At 41.1% G+C, this 16,164-nt stretch overlaps 1 protein-coding gene across 7 annotated transcripts in view; it reads right to left on the minus strand.

The window, feature by feature from the left end:
- The window catches only part of sgms2a (sphingomyelin synthase 2a), a 62,201-nt gene that overhangs the window by 14,354 nt on the left and 31,683 nt on the right, over positions 1–16,164 (minus strand). For 4 of the 7 annotated variants that reach the window (XM_048596562.1, XM_048596536.1, XM_048596543.1 and 1 more), the window contains exon 2: positions 5,229–5,964. The exons of 1 other annotated variant lie outside the window; for it this stretch is intronic. In XM_048596562.1, the coding sequence (XP_048452519.1) occupies positions 5,229–5,671 (443 nt within the window). In that variant the 5' untranslated portion in view covers positions 5,672–5,964. Of the gene's footprint in view, positions 1–5,228; positions 5,965–8,901; positions 8,984–11,870; positions 12,103–16,164 lie in introns of those variants that run through there. 2 more of the 7 variants (XM_048596547.1, XM_020530478.2) reach the window with 2 other exon arrangements.

Here is a 16,164-nt window from a genome sequence, read left to right on the forward strand (position 1 = left end):
GAAAGGCAGTTGTCATTGTATCCCGGCCGATATTTATTCCTCTACGAACACCTAAAATCAGAGCTCTGATGAAAGGTGATCAGCCTTAAACTTTATCTTTGTTTGTTTTCCAATAGATGCTGCCTGCTCTACTGAGCCTTTCCAGCATTTATTATTTTTATTTCTCAAAGCAGATCACTTATCCAGTTGGGGAGCTCACTGCGTGCAAACTGGCTAACCCCAACACTTATAAAACATTTAAATCGGTTGAAAAGCATTTTGGATGCCCATGAAAGGCGCTACATAAACAGAAAAAAGCTTGTTCCTTCTTTTGGGAAGCATAGTGCTACCTTCCTTTTCCAGGCAGCTGGCTCAGTCTTTTGAAAGATATCATGAGTCAATGTAGTCCCTGGTCTATGTTTTGTGCAGCCAGGCAGAATTTCTGATAGGAATGGCTACTTGTCTGTGTTATCTGTTATAGTGTAGTGCAGCCTATTCTCCTCTGCCACCACCACGCACCCCCTCATAACACTCCCACCACACCCAAAATCAAGTTGAACGGTCCAGCATTCTAGTGACCAGGAATTGCTGAATTGGAAATTCCCACCCAGACAACCTATAATAGTTTTGCTCTCTCGGAGCTGGTGGCAGAGGGAGAGTGGGGATTTGGTGGTGGACAGGATTGCACCTTCTCAGTGTGATTCAGGAAGAAAGAACACGAAGAGATGGTTGAATTCCAGTTTTAGTCTACGGCGGTAAGGAAGCTAATAATTTCTTCGGTAGAAAATTTATTTTGCTACAATCATATGCTGTTTAAATAAGACTGTTGGATATTATTACTGTGCTTTGTGTCACCGATGTTCTCTCAGTACCATTTTTAAGTCAGATGTGACAGGTCTGAGTTATCAACCTTTACCAGTTGGTAATTATTTTATGACCTTGTAGCCTCTGCATATCACAAGGGCATTTAAAAAGGATGTCCTCATTTCTCCAGCTGTTTGTCCTGATCAGATTGTTACAACACTATAGACCAGATTCACATCAATTTGTGAATTGAGTGGAATACAAACCTTAGTTTCAGAAATGGAAGACTGGAGAGAGACATTCTAGCAATTATGAAAAACAATTTGTATCTACAGCAGTTGAGCCTGGAAACCTAAGAAAATCACAAGACAACATCATTTGGTGTTTTCACTGATTGACTTTCCTGTTTATTTGCAGGTGTGTGTCAAGTCCATTAGATGTATAACTGCCCTGCCGCATGATAGCCTTGTGCTGATCATAGAAAAACTGACTTCAAATGGATCTTTCATCCTGACACAAATACATTTTAAACAAACAGACTTTGTTTCTCTTCCCCCATGTGGTACTCCAAACAAAAGGGAGTCTTTTTGCTTCCCCACCACCCCACCTCGCACCTAAAAATTTACTTTTCACTTTGATCTCTGGTCCTATATTTAAGGAGGAATTTTGATTATTTTCTCTACTTCAACATTGGCTCAGTGGTAGCCCTTGTCTTGCAGTCAGAACATTGAAGTCCTGTTCTGTGTGCTCAGCTATCTAATCTAGGCCCATACACCAAGGAGATGCTGAGGGAGTGCAGCACACAGTCAGAAATGCTCTCTTTCAAAATGGCCATAAAATATATGAGCAGAATTAGGCCGTTCAGCCCATCGAGTCTACTCTGCCATTCGATCATGACTGAAGTGTTTCTCAAACCCATTTTCCTGCCTCCTCCCTGTAACCCTTGATCCCCTCACTAAATCAAAAACCTATGAGATATTAAACCGAGACCACTTCACGCTACTCAAAAGAGTAGAATAATTTTTGAAGTGTCTACGTAAAACTTTACCCTCAACAAGGATCACAAGGACACTGCTCACAGAATTACTGAAGTCTTATGGTGCAGAAAGCAGCCATTTGGCTCATCACATCTGCACCGGCTCTCCACATGAACATCAGTCCCATTCTCCTGCCTTTCCTTGTCCATAATTTAAATAGAAACGATCATCCAATACAGTCTTGAATGCCTTGATTAAACATGCACTTTTCAGGCAGTGCAGAAGTATCTTTCTCACATCAAATTTGCTTTGTTTTACCCCCTAGAAATCCTTTTATAACTGTGTCCTCTCATTCTAGATTCTTTAACGACCAGGAAAAGTTTCTTCCCATCATTCTCTCCAGCCCACTCGTGATTTTGAAAACGCCTATAGGTTTTCCTCATGGTCTTTAGGGAGAAGACGCTCAATCTATCATCATAGCCGAAATTCCTCATCCCTGGAACAACTGTTGTAAATCTCTTTTGCATGCTCCCTGATGTATTCACATGTTGCATAGTGTGGCACCAAAAATTGTGCATTATACTCCAGGTGGGGTCTAACAAGTCTCTTATACAACTTCAACACAACCTTCTTCCTTTTGTACTCTATTATTAAAGCCCAGGCTACTGTATGCTTTATTAATTGCTTTCCCCACCAGACAATCCACTAATGATCCCCTGTAATTTTTTTTTGGCACGTGAATCTTCAAGGTCTGTTCACATCACTGACTTCTGAAACTGGAAGTCAACGGATGGATGCTAATGGATGTGTGCTGAACATCAGAGTGGGTACAAAGTGGAGTTTTAAGTGAAATGTTGCTGTACACCTGGGTCCCTCTACTCATGGACCCCTTTAGAATTGTACCCCCTCATTCTGTATTGTCTATCCATTTTCTTCCTACCAAAGTGCATAACCTCATTTCTCTGCATTGAAATGTGTCTGCCACTTATCTAGCCACTCCACAAACTTGTGCACACCAATATCTAGCCAGTTAATATTTATTAAGAAAAACTTTTCATGACATTGACTAGGATGACACTTCACATGTTTCAGACCAGACCAGAGTCTGAAGGGGGCCTGTAGACTGTACACATCTATAGCCAGACTCCCATTTCTGTTTGCTTTACAACTGTCCCATATTGTGCAGAGTTCAATACAAGGGTACATTAGCCATCTAGATAACAAACTTGGCATATCATTGGTCATCTTTAACAATGTTAAAAAAGAGCTGCAGGCATGGACTCAACCCTGCTTCAACAGCACAAGTATTTACTGCTCCAGAAAGACCACAGTGCATTGTCTAACAGCCTGCCAAATTAACTAGTATATAGACATGGAGCAACGTAGTTCCCAAGATGAAGATAAACCTATCCTATGAGCTAATTAAAGTTAGGAATATTCCACTATGCACCACCACCCCCACCCCACCACCAGCTGAAAGTACAAAACTAAACCAGAAAGTGCTGGACGAACGTCAGCTAATTAAAAGCATAATGCAGGCCAAATAGTGAAATTTTGATACTGAAAGTTTACACATGCCAAACTCATTGTGAAAGAAAAATCAAAACACAGACATGGAAGTGGCCCTTATGGATGTTTTTAAATCACCCTGTGTTATGACGCACCTCTGGAGCAAGTGGGATTTGAACCCAGGACTCCTGGCTCAGAGGTAAGGAAACTAAATTCACACCACAACAGCCACGAAGAAACCCTTACAGGATTGCAGGCTTACCGGCTTACCACCAGGTTATGATGTATTGGGAGGGCTTTCTGGTGTTTTATCAATTTAATTCTAATGCAAAGCCAGTGCAGCATATTCCTCAATTCTTCTGTAAAGATGATCTTCTGCAGAATGTTACTTTACAGTGCATAAAATTGGACTAGCACTCCAGGGCTCAGGCTAACGTTCTGTGGACACAGGTTTGATTCCTACCACAGCAGCTGGTTGAATTCAAAATTAATTAATTAATTTGGAATTGAAAACTAGTGTCAAATCATGATGATCATGAAGTTAGAGGGAATACTGGTTGTATGTTTTAAGGCAAGGTCACAAAAAGCGATGAGGAAAGATGTTTTACTGTCTCCACAGTCCTCCAAAAGCCATTGACAGCAAATTTTCTGCTCATCCAGCTGGAAGAGCAAAATGTTGGGAAACATTCACATCTATGTACCTAGAAGCCTGGCAACCCATTAGCTTGATGCAAAACGAGGCTTTCAACAATGTACCTGAGGTTTAACGAAGACGAACGTGCTCATTAGACCACTGTTCCTCCCTAAAGTTTACAAACCAGACGTCATTAAAGCACCAGAGGGAGACTGACCACAAACTTTCTCCTAAGCACCAATGGCTGTTGAAAAAAAAATGCAAATATTGGAAGCATGTTGTGTGAAACTGTTATTGTCAACAAAAACATTCATCCATCAGTCTGTCCAAAATTCAAACACAAGAACACCAGAGATGAAAGGACTGTTACTAACTAATGTACCCGATACCCTGTGTTTCTATCCATTTCCAATCAAATAATCACACAACCATGAGAAATGTCTTTCCAGACATGAGCATGAAATTGTTCTCTGGCTCACTATCATAACCAGAGACAGGCTAGTCAGCCTATCAAGTCTACTCCATCATTCAATGAGATCACGGCTAATCCCATAATCCACAAATCCATTTTCTTGCCATTTCCCTATTGATTCCCTTATTGTTTAGAAAATCTGTCCATCTGAGCCGTGAAAATTTCAAATGGCCCAGCTTTGACAGCCTTCAGTGGCAAAGAATTCCAAATATTCACTACCCTCAACAAATTTCTCCTCACCTTTATTCTCGCTGGTCAACCCCTTATTCTGAAATTATGCTCCCTGGTCCTAGACTCCCCCCTCAGGGGAGAAACAACCACAATCCACTTCTACCCTGTCAAACCCTCCAGCAGTCTTGCATGTTTCATTAAGGTCACGTCTCATTCTCCTGAACTCCAATGCACCGTTTGATGAACAGCTCATTTGCAATGCAGGTACTGCCAAAAGCTTGGGCTCAATTCCCACACCATGAGGTTACTGTGAGGGTCCAGTCTTCTGGAGTGGTGATCCGCAGGTTAAATCATCACCAGCTGTCTGTCTCTAATGACAGAGTTGCCCCATCATCTGGTAGGCTATGGTGACTTAACCTTTTACCTTTACCATAATAAGTACAGACCCATCCTACTCAACCTCTCCTTATAAGACAATCCCCCCCATAACAGGGATCAATCTTCTCTAGACTCCTTCCAATGCCACTATATCTTTCCTTAGGTAAGGGGATCATAAGGAACTCTGCAGAATACATTTGTGTCCTGTAATTGACAGGTCTCGTGACTGTTGAATTGCAAGCAGTTGGATGCTATGAAGAGAACAGCAATCAGATGAAGGATTGCAATTCAATGAGTCACTCACCGGTATCGAAGAAGCAACCACTGGATCGTCCAGAGGCCAACAAGGATCAAACCATTGACTTCAGAGATCTTGAAAGCCCACTCAACACGGTCCACATAGTCAAAGAATGTATCAGGTAATGGAGGATTCTTCTCTTTGGGTGGGACTCTTTCATGTACCACAGTGATCATTACACTCGTCATAATCAGGTTGAAGAGTGCATAAACAAAGGCGACACCAGTCTTCCACCACTCCATCGGAAATTTACTGCGGGCATCTGGTAAGGAGATTTGTACATACCCCTGTGGGCATTTCTGACCTTTCCGTATTCCATTTGGTAAGCCGGTAGATTTGTTGCCCTCACTATCAGCAGGGAGTAGGGTGGACCTGGCATGACCACTGGATGGCATGGTCTGCTGACTGCTTGGATGTTCTTCAAACTGTAATGTCTCAATCACATCCATCAATGTCTGAAATGCTGACAGTCAAATAAAGAAAAAAAGAAAGCCAGGCAGAATTATCACAATTGTTGCGTGCTCTTGTCCTCTTCTTTTGAAAATGAAGAATGAAGATCAACAGAATATTGTAGCACTTGCACGATTATTTACAATACAGTGGTCCATCGATTGGAAGTGATCGAGGGGTATAGTGTAATCCCAAAACATTCATCAATGATCAAGTCCTAGGGGAGAGGTTGTAGCAGAAGTATCCAAAGTGGAGCAACGTTTGCCTCATCCCACTCTCATTAAAGTATCATCTGTGAAAAGAACAACAAAAATAAACATCTATGTTGCGTGTTATGCTGGAAAACTTAACACATTCAATGCAGGCAAAAATAACTTTACCCAATTTCAAAGTTTCACCAGTTGTGCCAGACACTGACTAATGGAGTGTCATGATGATCACCCCTAGAATTTATTGTTCGAATGCATGTGATTCTTGGGAGAGTCTAAGCAGTCTCTAAAGACTCGTTGTCGCATTGTAAATGTAGGTATTACAACTAACAGCAATCCTATCCTTATCCAACACTTCCACAGCAGTCACTGGATAATGATTCAGAACAGGAATCTTGGCCAGACTTTCCCTTCCCAAACCCACAGCTAGTGACCTGACCCTGGTCACCTTCATTACCCTGGAGATAAACAAGTCAGCATGATGCGGGAATTCAATTTTCCAGATCTGTTTGGCTCAGTTCCACTTTCAACAATTCACTGATCCACTTCACACTCATGGGAAGTTCTTAAGGGTTATATCCCGAATAGTGGTCGTGAACATAGCAAGCTAGAAAATTCACCACAAAATATTAGCAACAGTCAAGTAATCTCAGACTATGACTTGGCAACAGTAACGTCAAGTGTGTTTGCAATGTATGCATTTCAATCTTAACGGAGACATAACTTCCTATAGTGTACAAACATAGGTCAGCTATTGTCTGTCAAGTTAGTGATAGTGATTATGTTCAAATTTGTCGTCACCTTCACTTTCAGCCAAATCACAAGGTTGGGGGCTTAATCCCCACTTCATGTAAACCATCAATAATTTTATTAAGTACAATCAGAATGCTGTAGTGTTGGTTGTGCCACCTCCATTAAATCAGGATCATATTATAACCTCGTCGGTGAACTCTAATGATCCCATGGCCTTAGTCAAAGAACAGTGAGTTCCCCTCATATTTTGCTAACATTTCTCTCTCAACCAGCAAATATAGAAGAATGTATTACTTATTATATCCCTATTTGTGGAACCTCACAGCGTACAAAATAAATGCCACCCTTTCCTTTATGGCTGTAGCGCCTCAACTTCAAAAGTAATTCTTTGGGCTTTCAGATATTCTGAGGTTGTGAGAAATTCCACGCAAGTGCAAGTTCTTTTTCCCCTTCCTGAATTTTCAGAGAATTACTCGGATTGGACAAGCTAAGTTTTCCTTTAGAATGCCTAGTGATCAAAAGAATACGCTGGTTCATGTGTTGGTTGATAAATTTTGGACAACTGATCCAGTAAATTCCCCTGTTCTTCAAAATGCATTAAAGGATCTTTTAGCTCCACCCAAGACAGGATTGCAGTCAATAATCTCAGCAACAAAACAGCACCTTCAATAAACCAGCACTCTGAGTATTCGACTAGTGTTAACACAGATTGGAGGAGTTGAACATACAACGACGCTTTTACCCTCACCTTCTGAATCAGAGGCAATTCTATTTCTGGGAGTGTGCCACTCACAAGTTGGTGCATGTGCCTGTATTGCAACCCTATTAAATTTTGGCTTTGGGATATCATGAGGTTGTAAAAAAGCGCTAGAAAAAGGCAAGGTTTTCTCCTTCCCTCTGCAACAGAAGTTAGTCAATAGAAATATTGATTTTTGAGATGTCTCCTAGGTCAGATAGTAGTTCAAAAATATTTGGATGAATTAACATTCTATAAAAAAAAGTTAACTGTTAACCTGGTAACATGAAAGTAAAATATTTCAATATCCACTGCAAAGACAGAATACTGGGGAAACTCAGCAGATTTGACAGAATCTGTGGAGAGAGAAACAGAGTTAACAGTGAACTGAATAGGATTTTTCTTTGGAACTGCAGATTCTGCTAGACCTATAGAATTCCTTGAACACTTGATTTTTAACTCCGTAATATGGTTTGAAAAAGAGATATTAGCATAATAACAGATAAACAAGAATAAAGGCAACTAGGGACAACTTGAACAACACATCTAGTGCACATCAAACATATCAAATGTTTAACTACATTACATGGATGAGTAATAAAGAAATTTGTAAAATTACAACCCCCCCCACCCAAGTTGTTATTAACTGCAATTTGCCAAAAATACAATAAAACAAAAGGATTTTGTGGCACAGTAGTAGTGAGCCAGAGGGCCTGGGTTCAAGTCCCAACTGCCCTGAATATGTCATAACGTACCTGAAAAGGCTGATTAAATAACTATCACAGACTCAGCCCAATTTACATAATGGAAGAATTGCGATGAAACATTCACTTATTAAAAAAAAAATCATTTTAGGCTATAACCTGCTAAGCTGTGTCTAGTTAGTACAATGTTGAGGTATCTACGAATTACTTTCGATGGAACCAAGTTGAATTCAGAAATCAAGTAACCGTTTTGATAGAAAAATGGTTTAATTTTTAATGCAGAAGAAATCAAACATTTCAATAATCCATTAAATTTCTTGTTTAGTCCTGGTCAAGAAAGAGTTAAATTATATATATATATATAGGACATAAATCCCTCAGAAAATAAAACTCCTCACTTCGAATTCATTATTCAGACAGTCTTATTAATTCAGGCTACTCAGACTGATTACTCCCTAAAATGGCAAATTTATTGTTTTAAACTCCAAGCACAAATATCAGTTTAAAGGACTTAGTCGAAATATGCCCATGGGTGTTATGCTCTAGGTTGTACACACAAAAGAATTTTTCAACAAGTAAATTGTAACTTTTCGTCAACAAATGTTTATTTTGGACTGGCTTGTGAACATCTTTATAACTCTGGAAGTTTGCAACTCAATCCTTTCGGATTTGGTTTCAATGTTGTGTGCTATGGCCTTCGCATTAAAGTCAAGCTACCAGTAACTTTGCCACAATCATTTTTAAAAAGAACGTTCAAGAAATCTAAGTTTCAAAACTGTTCCTCAACACAAGGCTGAATTGATGCCAACAACTGAAAAAAAATGTACCTGGGTTCTTCTAAACAGCTTAACCTCCCACTTTACTTGCAGGCACACTCTGTTCCTGCTCCTTAATACTTAGCTTGTTAAGTCATTCAGCAGCCACACCCTCTAGCAAGATGAGCAAACTGGAATTTATTTAAACTCCAATGTATTTTAATTTTATTAACTACAGCTGTCAAAATAAGATTGCCAAGTTAACTAAAGGTCACTGCAACCCTAAATTCAAGTTGCAATTCCATTCATCCCTGCCTTTCTTACAGGTTAAAATTAGCTGATGGTGGTGATAAATCAAATTTTGTGTTACAGTTTTCTTTTCAACAAGAGTACAAAATTGCACACCACATTTTTATATTCTACATGTGCATATTTAAAAAAAAACTATCGGGTTATTAGAATTCAAAAATGTGTCACCATTTCTAGGTGAAAGTTGACAACAGAGGGACTTTATTTTCTCATTAGTTCTGCATGTGCTGGTAATATGCTAAGCACTTCAGTCAGTCATGGCCACAGATAAGCAATGACCGTGGAACACCTTGGCAACTCCTACAGACATCTACAAAGGGCTGCTTTCCTTTAGTGGTGATCAATAGATAGTGATCAAGACACCTGGCCGATTTTGCTCCTCCTGCTTCCATGTCTGTTGAACAGACAAGTTCTAAGCTGTGGGAGAAGTGATTACAGCCTATGAATTCTTCTTGTGGTGCTTACATTGTTAACAGTTACAAATAAATCTTCAACAAATCACTTCCAAACCTATAGCCCAGAGAGGCAAGGGCAGCAAGGTGTCCAGGACTACAAATCAGCACACTGCTGACCCTCTGAAAAAGTCTCAACATTCTGAAATGGAAATTCTTCACTGTTGCTGAGTCTAGATGCTGGAACTTCATTGTCAGCAATGGGAGTGTACAAACACTGCAAGGACTGCCATTGTCCATTTATTGCCCATTCCTTTTATAAGTCCACGCAAATCCTTGGTAATGACATCCATGTTCCTTGACTGGATTTAAAAAGAATCACAAAACCAGAGTTGGTTTTCACCACAAGGAAAAGAATGTTCTAAATTAAAACACTGCTCTCAAAGTTGCATTTCCTCTGAAACACTGGAATCCCTACCTAGAAAGGCAGTGACTCATACAGACCACATCTGTTGGAAATCTTTGTTAACTCACCAACCTAAATCATTCCTAATATGTAGAGTTAGTGACTTGAATTACTGACTTGGACTGGGATTTCACGAGTCAATTTTTCAAGTTCTGACTTAACTTGGACAATATTGTCTTGGCGAAATTCCTCAGTTCAAAAGCAAATGTTATACTTCTTAAAAATCCCGACATGATATGCAGTCATTCGATGCTTCATTGTAAACTGTGAAGTAAGAAATCCAGCACGTTCCCCTCCTGCCTGATCCCACTCCTTTTCCAAATTAGCGGTGGCAATGAACTGCCAGATCCATTGGCTGCGATTGGCCGAGCAACTCACCAATCCAAAATGGTTAAAATATCCGATTCCCGCCCCCTTCCCTCCTAATCTTGTTTGAGGAGACAGCTGTTTGTTGGCATCTGTGGAAAACAAAAGGCAGCAGGGGGACAAGACTCCCAACTTGTGTGTGTGTTCAGAAGAGGGTCTCATGCCAGCTCCTGCTGGCATACACTACCCATCCTGAAACTGGAAGACAAAAGCGTTCTATGGCCTGGCATCAGGAGGGATAGGGTAGAGAAGATCATCAGTGCGCACACACACACACGTAAAACCTTAACTGCATTAAAAGTTATTTTCAATCGATCTGTTCAGACACCTCCAGAGCATGTAGGACTTAAACCTAGGCCCTCTAGTCCAGAGGTAGGGACACTACCACTGCAGCGCAACACCCCCTAAATGTATCGAATGTTGAAATGCTGAGGTTACTTTGGTAACTGCTTCAGGGCCAAGATATGTTGCTCTTTCAAGTCAAAATATGATCAAAGGTTGTCTTGTTTTGTTATGGAAGTTATGAAATTTCAGTCATAAAGAAAAACACTGTACAGTTAACGTGTGAAACAAAGGTGGATAATGGCCCTTTGACAACATCGAATTCCACCCCCGGCTTCAAAAGTCACCCTGAAAACTAATTTTTAACTTTTCATTTCAACAGAAGTCAGTGAAACTTTTGTACATGCTTCCACTTGAGAGACACCACTCTTTTCCCAATCTATAGTATCTGAAGTTATTCTGAACTACATCAATCGCAGTATTGTCAGTCCAATCCTTGATCATATGGCTGGAATGCTGGGGATTAACAATGCAGAGCAACGCCAACAGCATTGGTTTCATTCCCACACTGGCTGAGGTTACCATGAAGAACTCTCCTTCTCAACCTCTCCACTCACCAGAGGTGTGGTGACCCTCAAGTTAAACTCAACAGCCAGCTGTCTCTAATGAGTGAGCAGCCCCATGGTCTGGTAAGACAATAGTGACTTTAACTTAGTCAAATCTTTCATCAAGAAAGACTTAGGTGTAGGCGGTTATTACATTTATCTGTGATTATCCGGTCAATAATTTAAGCAAGTGTGTGCCTGGAAAGGAGAGAAAGAAAATCATCTGGGAGCCACAAAACTAATGTTATTGTTCTTTAATTAGGAAATGGGTCGGTGTGGATTTGGGCCGAATAGTCTGCTTCCATATTGTATGGATTCTATGGAATGAAGTAAAAGCTCCTTCAAACTTCCTACGTTTGCATTTTAATCGCCAGAGTTGCAGAGAACGGGAACATAGAAGATAATAAGAAAACAGGTTACAAGTTTTCACTGTATAGAGAAAAAAAGACGAGCTGACTTGGGAGAAAGTGATTTGGTGGCAATGAGAGAGTGTTTACAGAGTGGGTGGGTATAAGATTAGCAAAATTCAAATCCCATGGCTCCCCGGGTATTCAGGCGTGCCGGTGTTCGACCAGGGATCACTAATTGGTGATCGGGATAATTCTTCTCCCAGGTACTCACCGAGAAATTGGAGGAACTTTTTTCTGCCCAGCAACGTTAAGGCCCGAACATTCACTTAAGTGTCCCCGCCCTGAGCTACCAACACTCCCGATTTTGTTCCTGTTTAAAGCCTTTTTAAACTTGTAATTGGACCGCATGCAGGAGATATGCCGAGACTGAAATTGACAGAGACGGTTTGAATGAAGAAACAGGAGCTTCGTTCGGATCTGATTGTACAGCCACACGCCGTTATCTCACTCACTGCCGAATCAGAACGTGCCCAGTGCCGCACTGTGATGTAGTCTGTTCCACACAGTGTGTTGTCAAATTGCCTTAGCAACTTGGCTGGAGTGCAAGCTTAGTCACACTTCTGAGCAGGGATAGATTCGTTTGCGTTGCTAGATCACAAAATCTTTCCATGAAATTGGAATCTGAGCCACAAAACCCCTGATTCAGTTAAACCAAACCAAATCTGGAAAAAAATGTGAGGATAGGGACTAACCAACCAACGAGAGACAGCGGACACATTGTGACCAGTGTGCAGGAGAGGTTGGAAAACTTACTCATCAGCAGCAACACATCTTTTAGTGTTTGTGGAACAGAAACTATGAGTCTTAAGCGTGTTTCTTAATCATCCTGGTCAGATGTTACGACATACGTCTGGAGCAGATGGGACTTGAATGCAGGCTCAGAGATAGGGACACTACCACTAATGTGAGTCTTTCAAATAAGCAGAGAGAATTGCATGAATGTTACACTTGCTCTCCCATCAAAGTCGCAGCAGGATAGGCTGTAAAATAATCCCACCCGATGTTCTTTATTTATTCATTCACGGGATGTGGGTGTCGCTGGCTAGGCAGCATTTATTGCCCATCGGGCAGTTATAAGTCAATCACATTGCTGTGGGTCTGGAGTCACATGTAGGCCAGACAAGGTAAGGATGGCAGTTTCCTTCCCCCAAGGACATTAGTGAACCAGATGGGTTTTTCTGACAATCAACAGTTCATGGTCATCATTAGATTGTTAATTCCAGATTTTTTTTATTGAATTCAAATTCCACCATCTGCTGTGGCAGGATTCAAACCCAGGTCCCCAGAACATTAGCTGGGTCTCTGGATTAACAGCCCAGCAATAATATCACTAGGCCATCGCTTTTGTTGTTCCAAATTCTTACAACCAAGACTTTCTGACTGCGAGTCAACATGATAATTGCCTCTATTTAATGCTCCCACAGCAAATGCACTGTGCCCAGTGATAATAAAGATGAACTAGAGCTATTTCAGTCAACTTTCTTGAACATGCTATGACATACCTTCAGAGCAGGTGGGACCTCAAACCCACATCTTGTGGCTCAGAGGTAGGGTCCACTGCATCACAGGACCCTCAAATAGAAACCAGATTTTCTGTTTGGATTGGAGTTTATCCTTCACTCAGACAGCAATCTGAAGATATCTTCCGATTCAGAGATGTCCCACCTACTGTGGAATAGGTGGGACTATAAACACAGGCCTTTGGGTTTAGCAGTAGGGACACTACCACTGCACCACAAAAGTGCCCCCCCACCCCTAACATCAGTCTTTAACATTGAACAAATATAGCTCTGCTGGAACCTAGTTCTAGCAGGTAGAACCTGAATGGTGTAGGAACAGGAAGTCACAAATTAGAAGGACATTATATGTGACCAACAGCAATTTAGCAAGCACTAGTACAGACAATTTCACACTGCAAAACGCAAGTGGGATGGAGAAAAGAATTTGTGTGGTCTGGAGTTTTCTCTTGATGCCTATGGATTTAGTCCAAACACAACCAGGTCAAACGGCATAACTGTCTTTTTTTAAGGAAGGTAAATTCTGGCATAAATGTCACTGTTCTGGGAGTGTGGTTGAACAGATGGAACGGGGATTGGTGGTGGTGGTGGTGGTGGTGGTGGTGGTGGGGGCGGCGGCGGGGGGGGTCTAGATTCCTGGATTATTGGGAGCTTCCCTAGGGACACACACACACAGTACTGACTGATCAGGTTGACCGGAGCCACAGACAAACAGATTGTCAGTGCTTTTGGGGAGGGTTTATGCTAATGTGGAGGAGTGAGATGTGAGAACCAGGAGATAACAGGAGAGGAAAAACCAGGTACCCAAAAGAATGGGGGTGGGGGGCGAGGTGGTGGTGGTGGTGGGTGGGATGGAGACTGACAGCACTGGAGTAAAAAGATAGCCAGGCATTAAGTGGGACCATTCATATTATCTTTTTCCTTTCCTTGTCAGTTGTTTGGCACTCTTGCATGGTTGTAAGTTGCTCCCAGCCCACAGGCTTACCATTATTAATTTGCATTCTTATAAACCATTTCATTTTATCTATTGTAATCTATAACTTTTTTAACCGTGATTGAGTCCTTAAAACAATAAAGCCATAAGAGATGAGAGCGTAATTAGGCCACTCGGCCCATTAGACTATGGCTGCCAAGTTTTTCAACCCTATTCTCCCACCCCATAACCTTTTATCCCTTTACTAATCAAGAACTAATCTATCTCTGTGCACTCAGTGACTTGGCACCCATAGCCTTCTATACCAACGAGTTCCACAGATTCACCACCCTCTAGCTGAAGAAATTCCTCCTCATTCTCATACGGAAAGGTTGTGTCTTCATTGTGATGCTGTTCCCTTGGGTCCTAGTCACTCCTACTAACAAAAACATTTTCCCCACATCCACTCTATCCAGGTCTCTCCGTATTCTGTAAGTTTCAATGAGATCCCTCTCTCATCTTCCTAAACTCTATCAAGTACAGACTCACTTCCTAAACTCTATCAAGTACAGACTCAGAGTCCTCAACCACTCCTCATATGACAAGCTCTTCTTCCCCAGGATCATTCTTGTAAACCTCCTCTGGACCACCTCCAAAACCAACACATCCTTCCTTTCCCTTTGGTTGTTTATGCCTTGAGGAATGTATATCTGTTGTGGACTTTAAATACTAGCCATTGTCTGTTTACCATCAAATCTTTTAATGTTTTTTCCCCAAGCCACCTTAACCAACTTACCCGTCATATCCTCAATTTACATTTTTTCAGATTTAAGACCCGAGTTTCAAAATGAAACATGTCACCTTCAAACTTCACGTTAAATTCTATCGTATTACGGTCACTGTTGTTTCTCAAAGGCTCCTTTATAGCAAAGTTATGAATTAGCTCTTTCCCACTACACAACACCAAATGCAAAATAGCCAATTCCGAATTGGCCTCAACATATTGTTCCAGAAATTAATTGCATACACATTCCTCCACAGCGCTATTGATGACATGATCAACCCTGACGATATGAAATGGAAGTCACTCATTATCACCCTATTATTCACATTACGTCTTTAATTTCTTGATTTAAAAAACTCTCAATGTTTACTTTCCATTGTTTGTTAGCTCCGCATAAATTGATTCCAGCTTGATCCTTCAATCACGAGTACTTTAGTAAGAGAGGATAGATCATCCCTCATTAGGATGACCTCATTGTTACTTAATCTCTTTTTTATATATCTCCTAAATGTAGAATATCCTTAAAGTCATTTCCCAATCTCAGTCACTGTGTAACAGCAATTAGGACATATTTACCTTAATTTTTGCATTCAAGATCAACCTTTTGTGCAAATATTTTGCACATTTTAGATAGAATGCTTTGAATCATTTTTAAACAATGTTCTCCATTTTAACCCTATTTGCATTGCTTTGTCTCTCTTCTATTGTTGCTTACTCCTTCTCCCCTACTATTTTCGCACTCTTGAATCTGAGCTCTGTTAGGTTCTCAGCTCCCTGCCAATCTCGTTTAAACCCTCCCAAACAACACTAGCAACTTCTTGCAAAGATGTTAGTTCCAGTCATACCAAGCTGCATCTTGTCTATTTTGTACAGATTCTACCTTCCTTGGAACTGGACCCAATGCCTTAGAAACCTGAAGCCCTCTCTCCTAAATCAGTTTTCCAGCCATATGTTTAATCATTTAATTCTCCTGTTTCTATGTTCACAAACACATAGGACTAGTGGGGGTAATCCTGAATTTACTGCTTTGCAGGCGCTTCTTGATGCCAATGTGGACCATGGCCGCTCACTGTTCACCTTTCCCCAGAACAATGTCCTGCAACCATTCTGGGACATCCTTGAGCCCCACAACAGGAAGACAACATAACACCCTGGAGTCGTGTTACCACCTCCAGAAATGCCCGTCTATTCGCTGAAGTAAATCATCCCCAATCAGCACTGCCCTTCCGCTCTCCATCCTCCTCTCCCATATAACGGAGACCAAAATGTGGCTCTGACTGTACTCCTCTGC

Source organism: Rhincodon typus, chromosome 1 (assembly GCF_021869965.1).
Source record: "Rhincodon typus isolate 14 chromosome 1, sRhiTyp1.1, whole genome shotgun sequence".
In the NCBI taxonomy this organism is placed as follows: Eukaryota; Metazoa; Chordata; class Chondrichthyes; order Orectolobiformes; family Rhincodontidae; genus Rhincodon; species Rhincodon typus.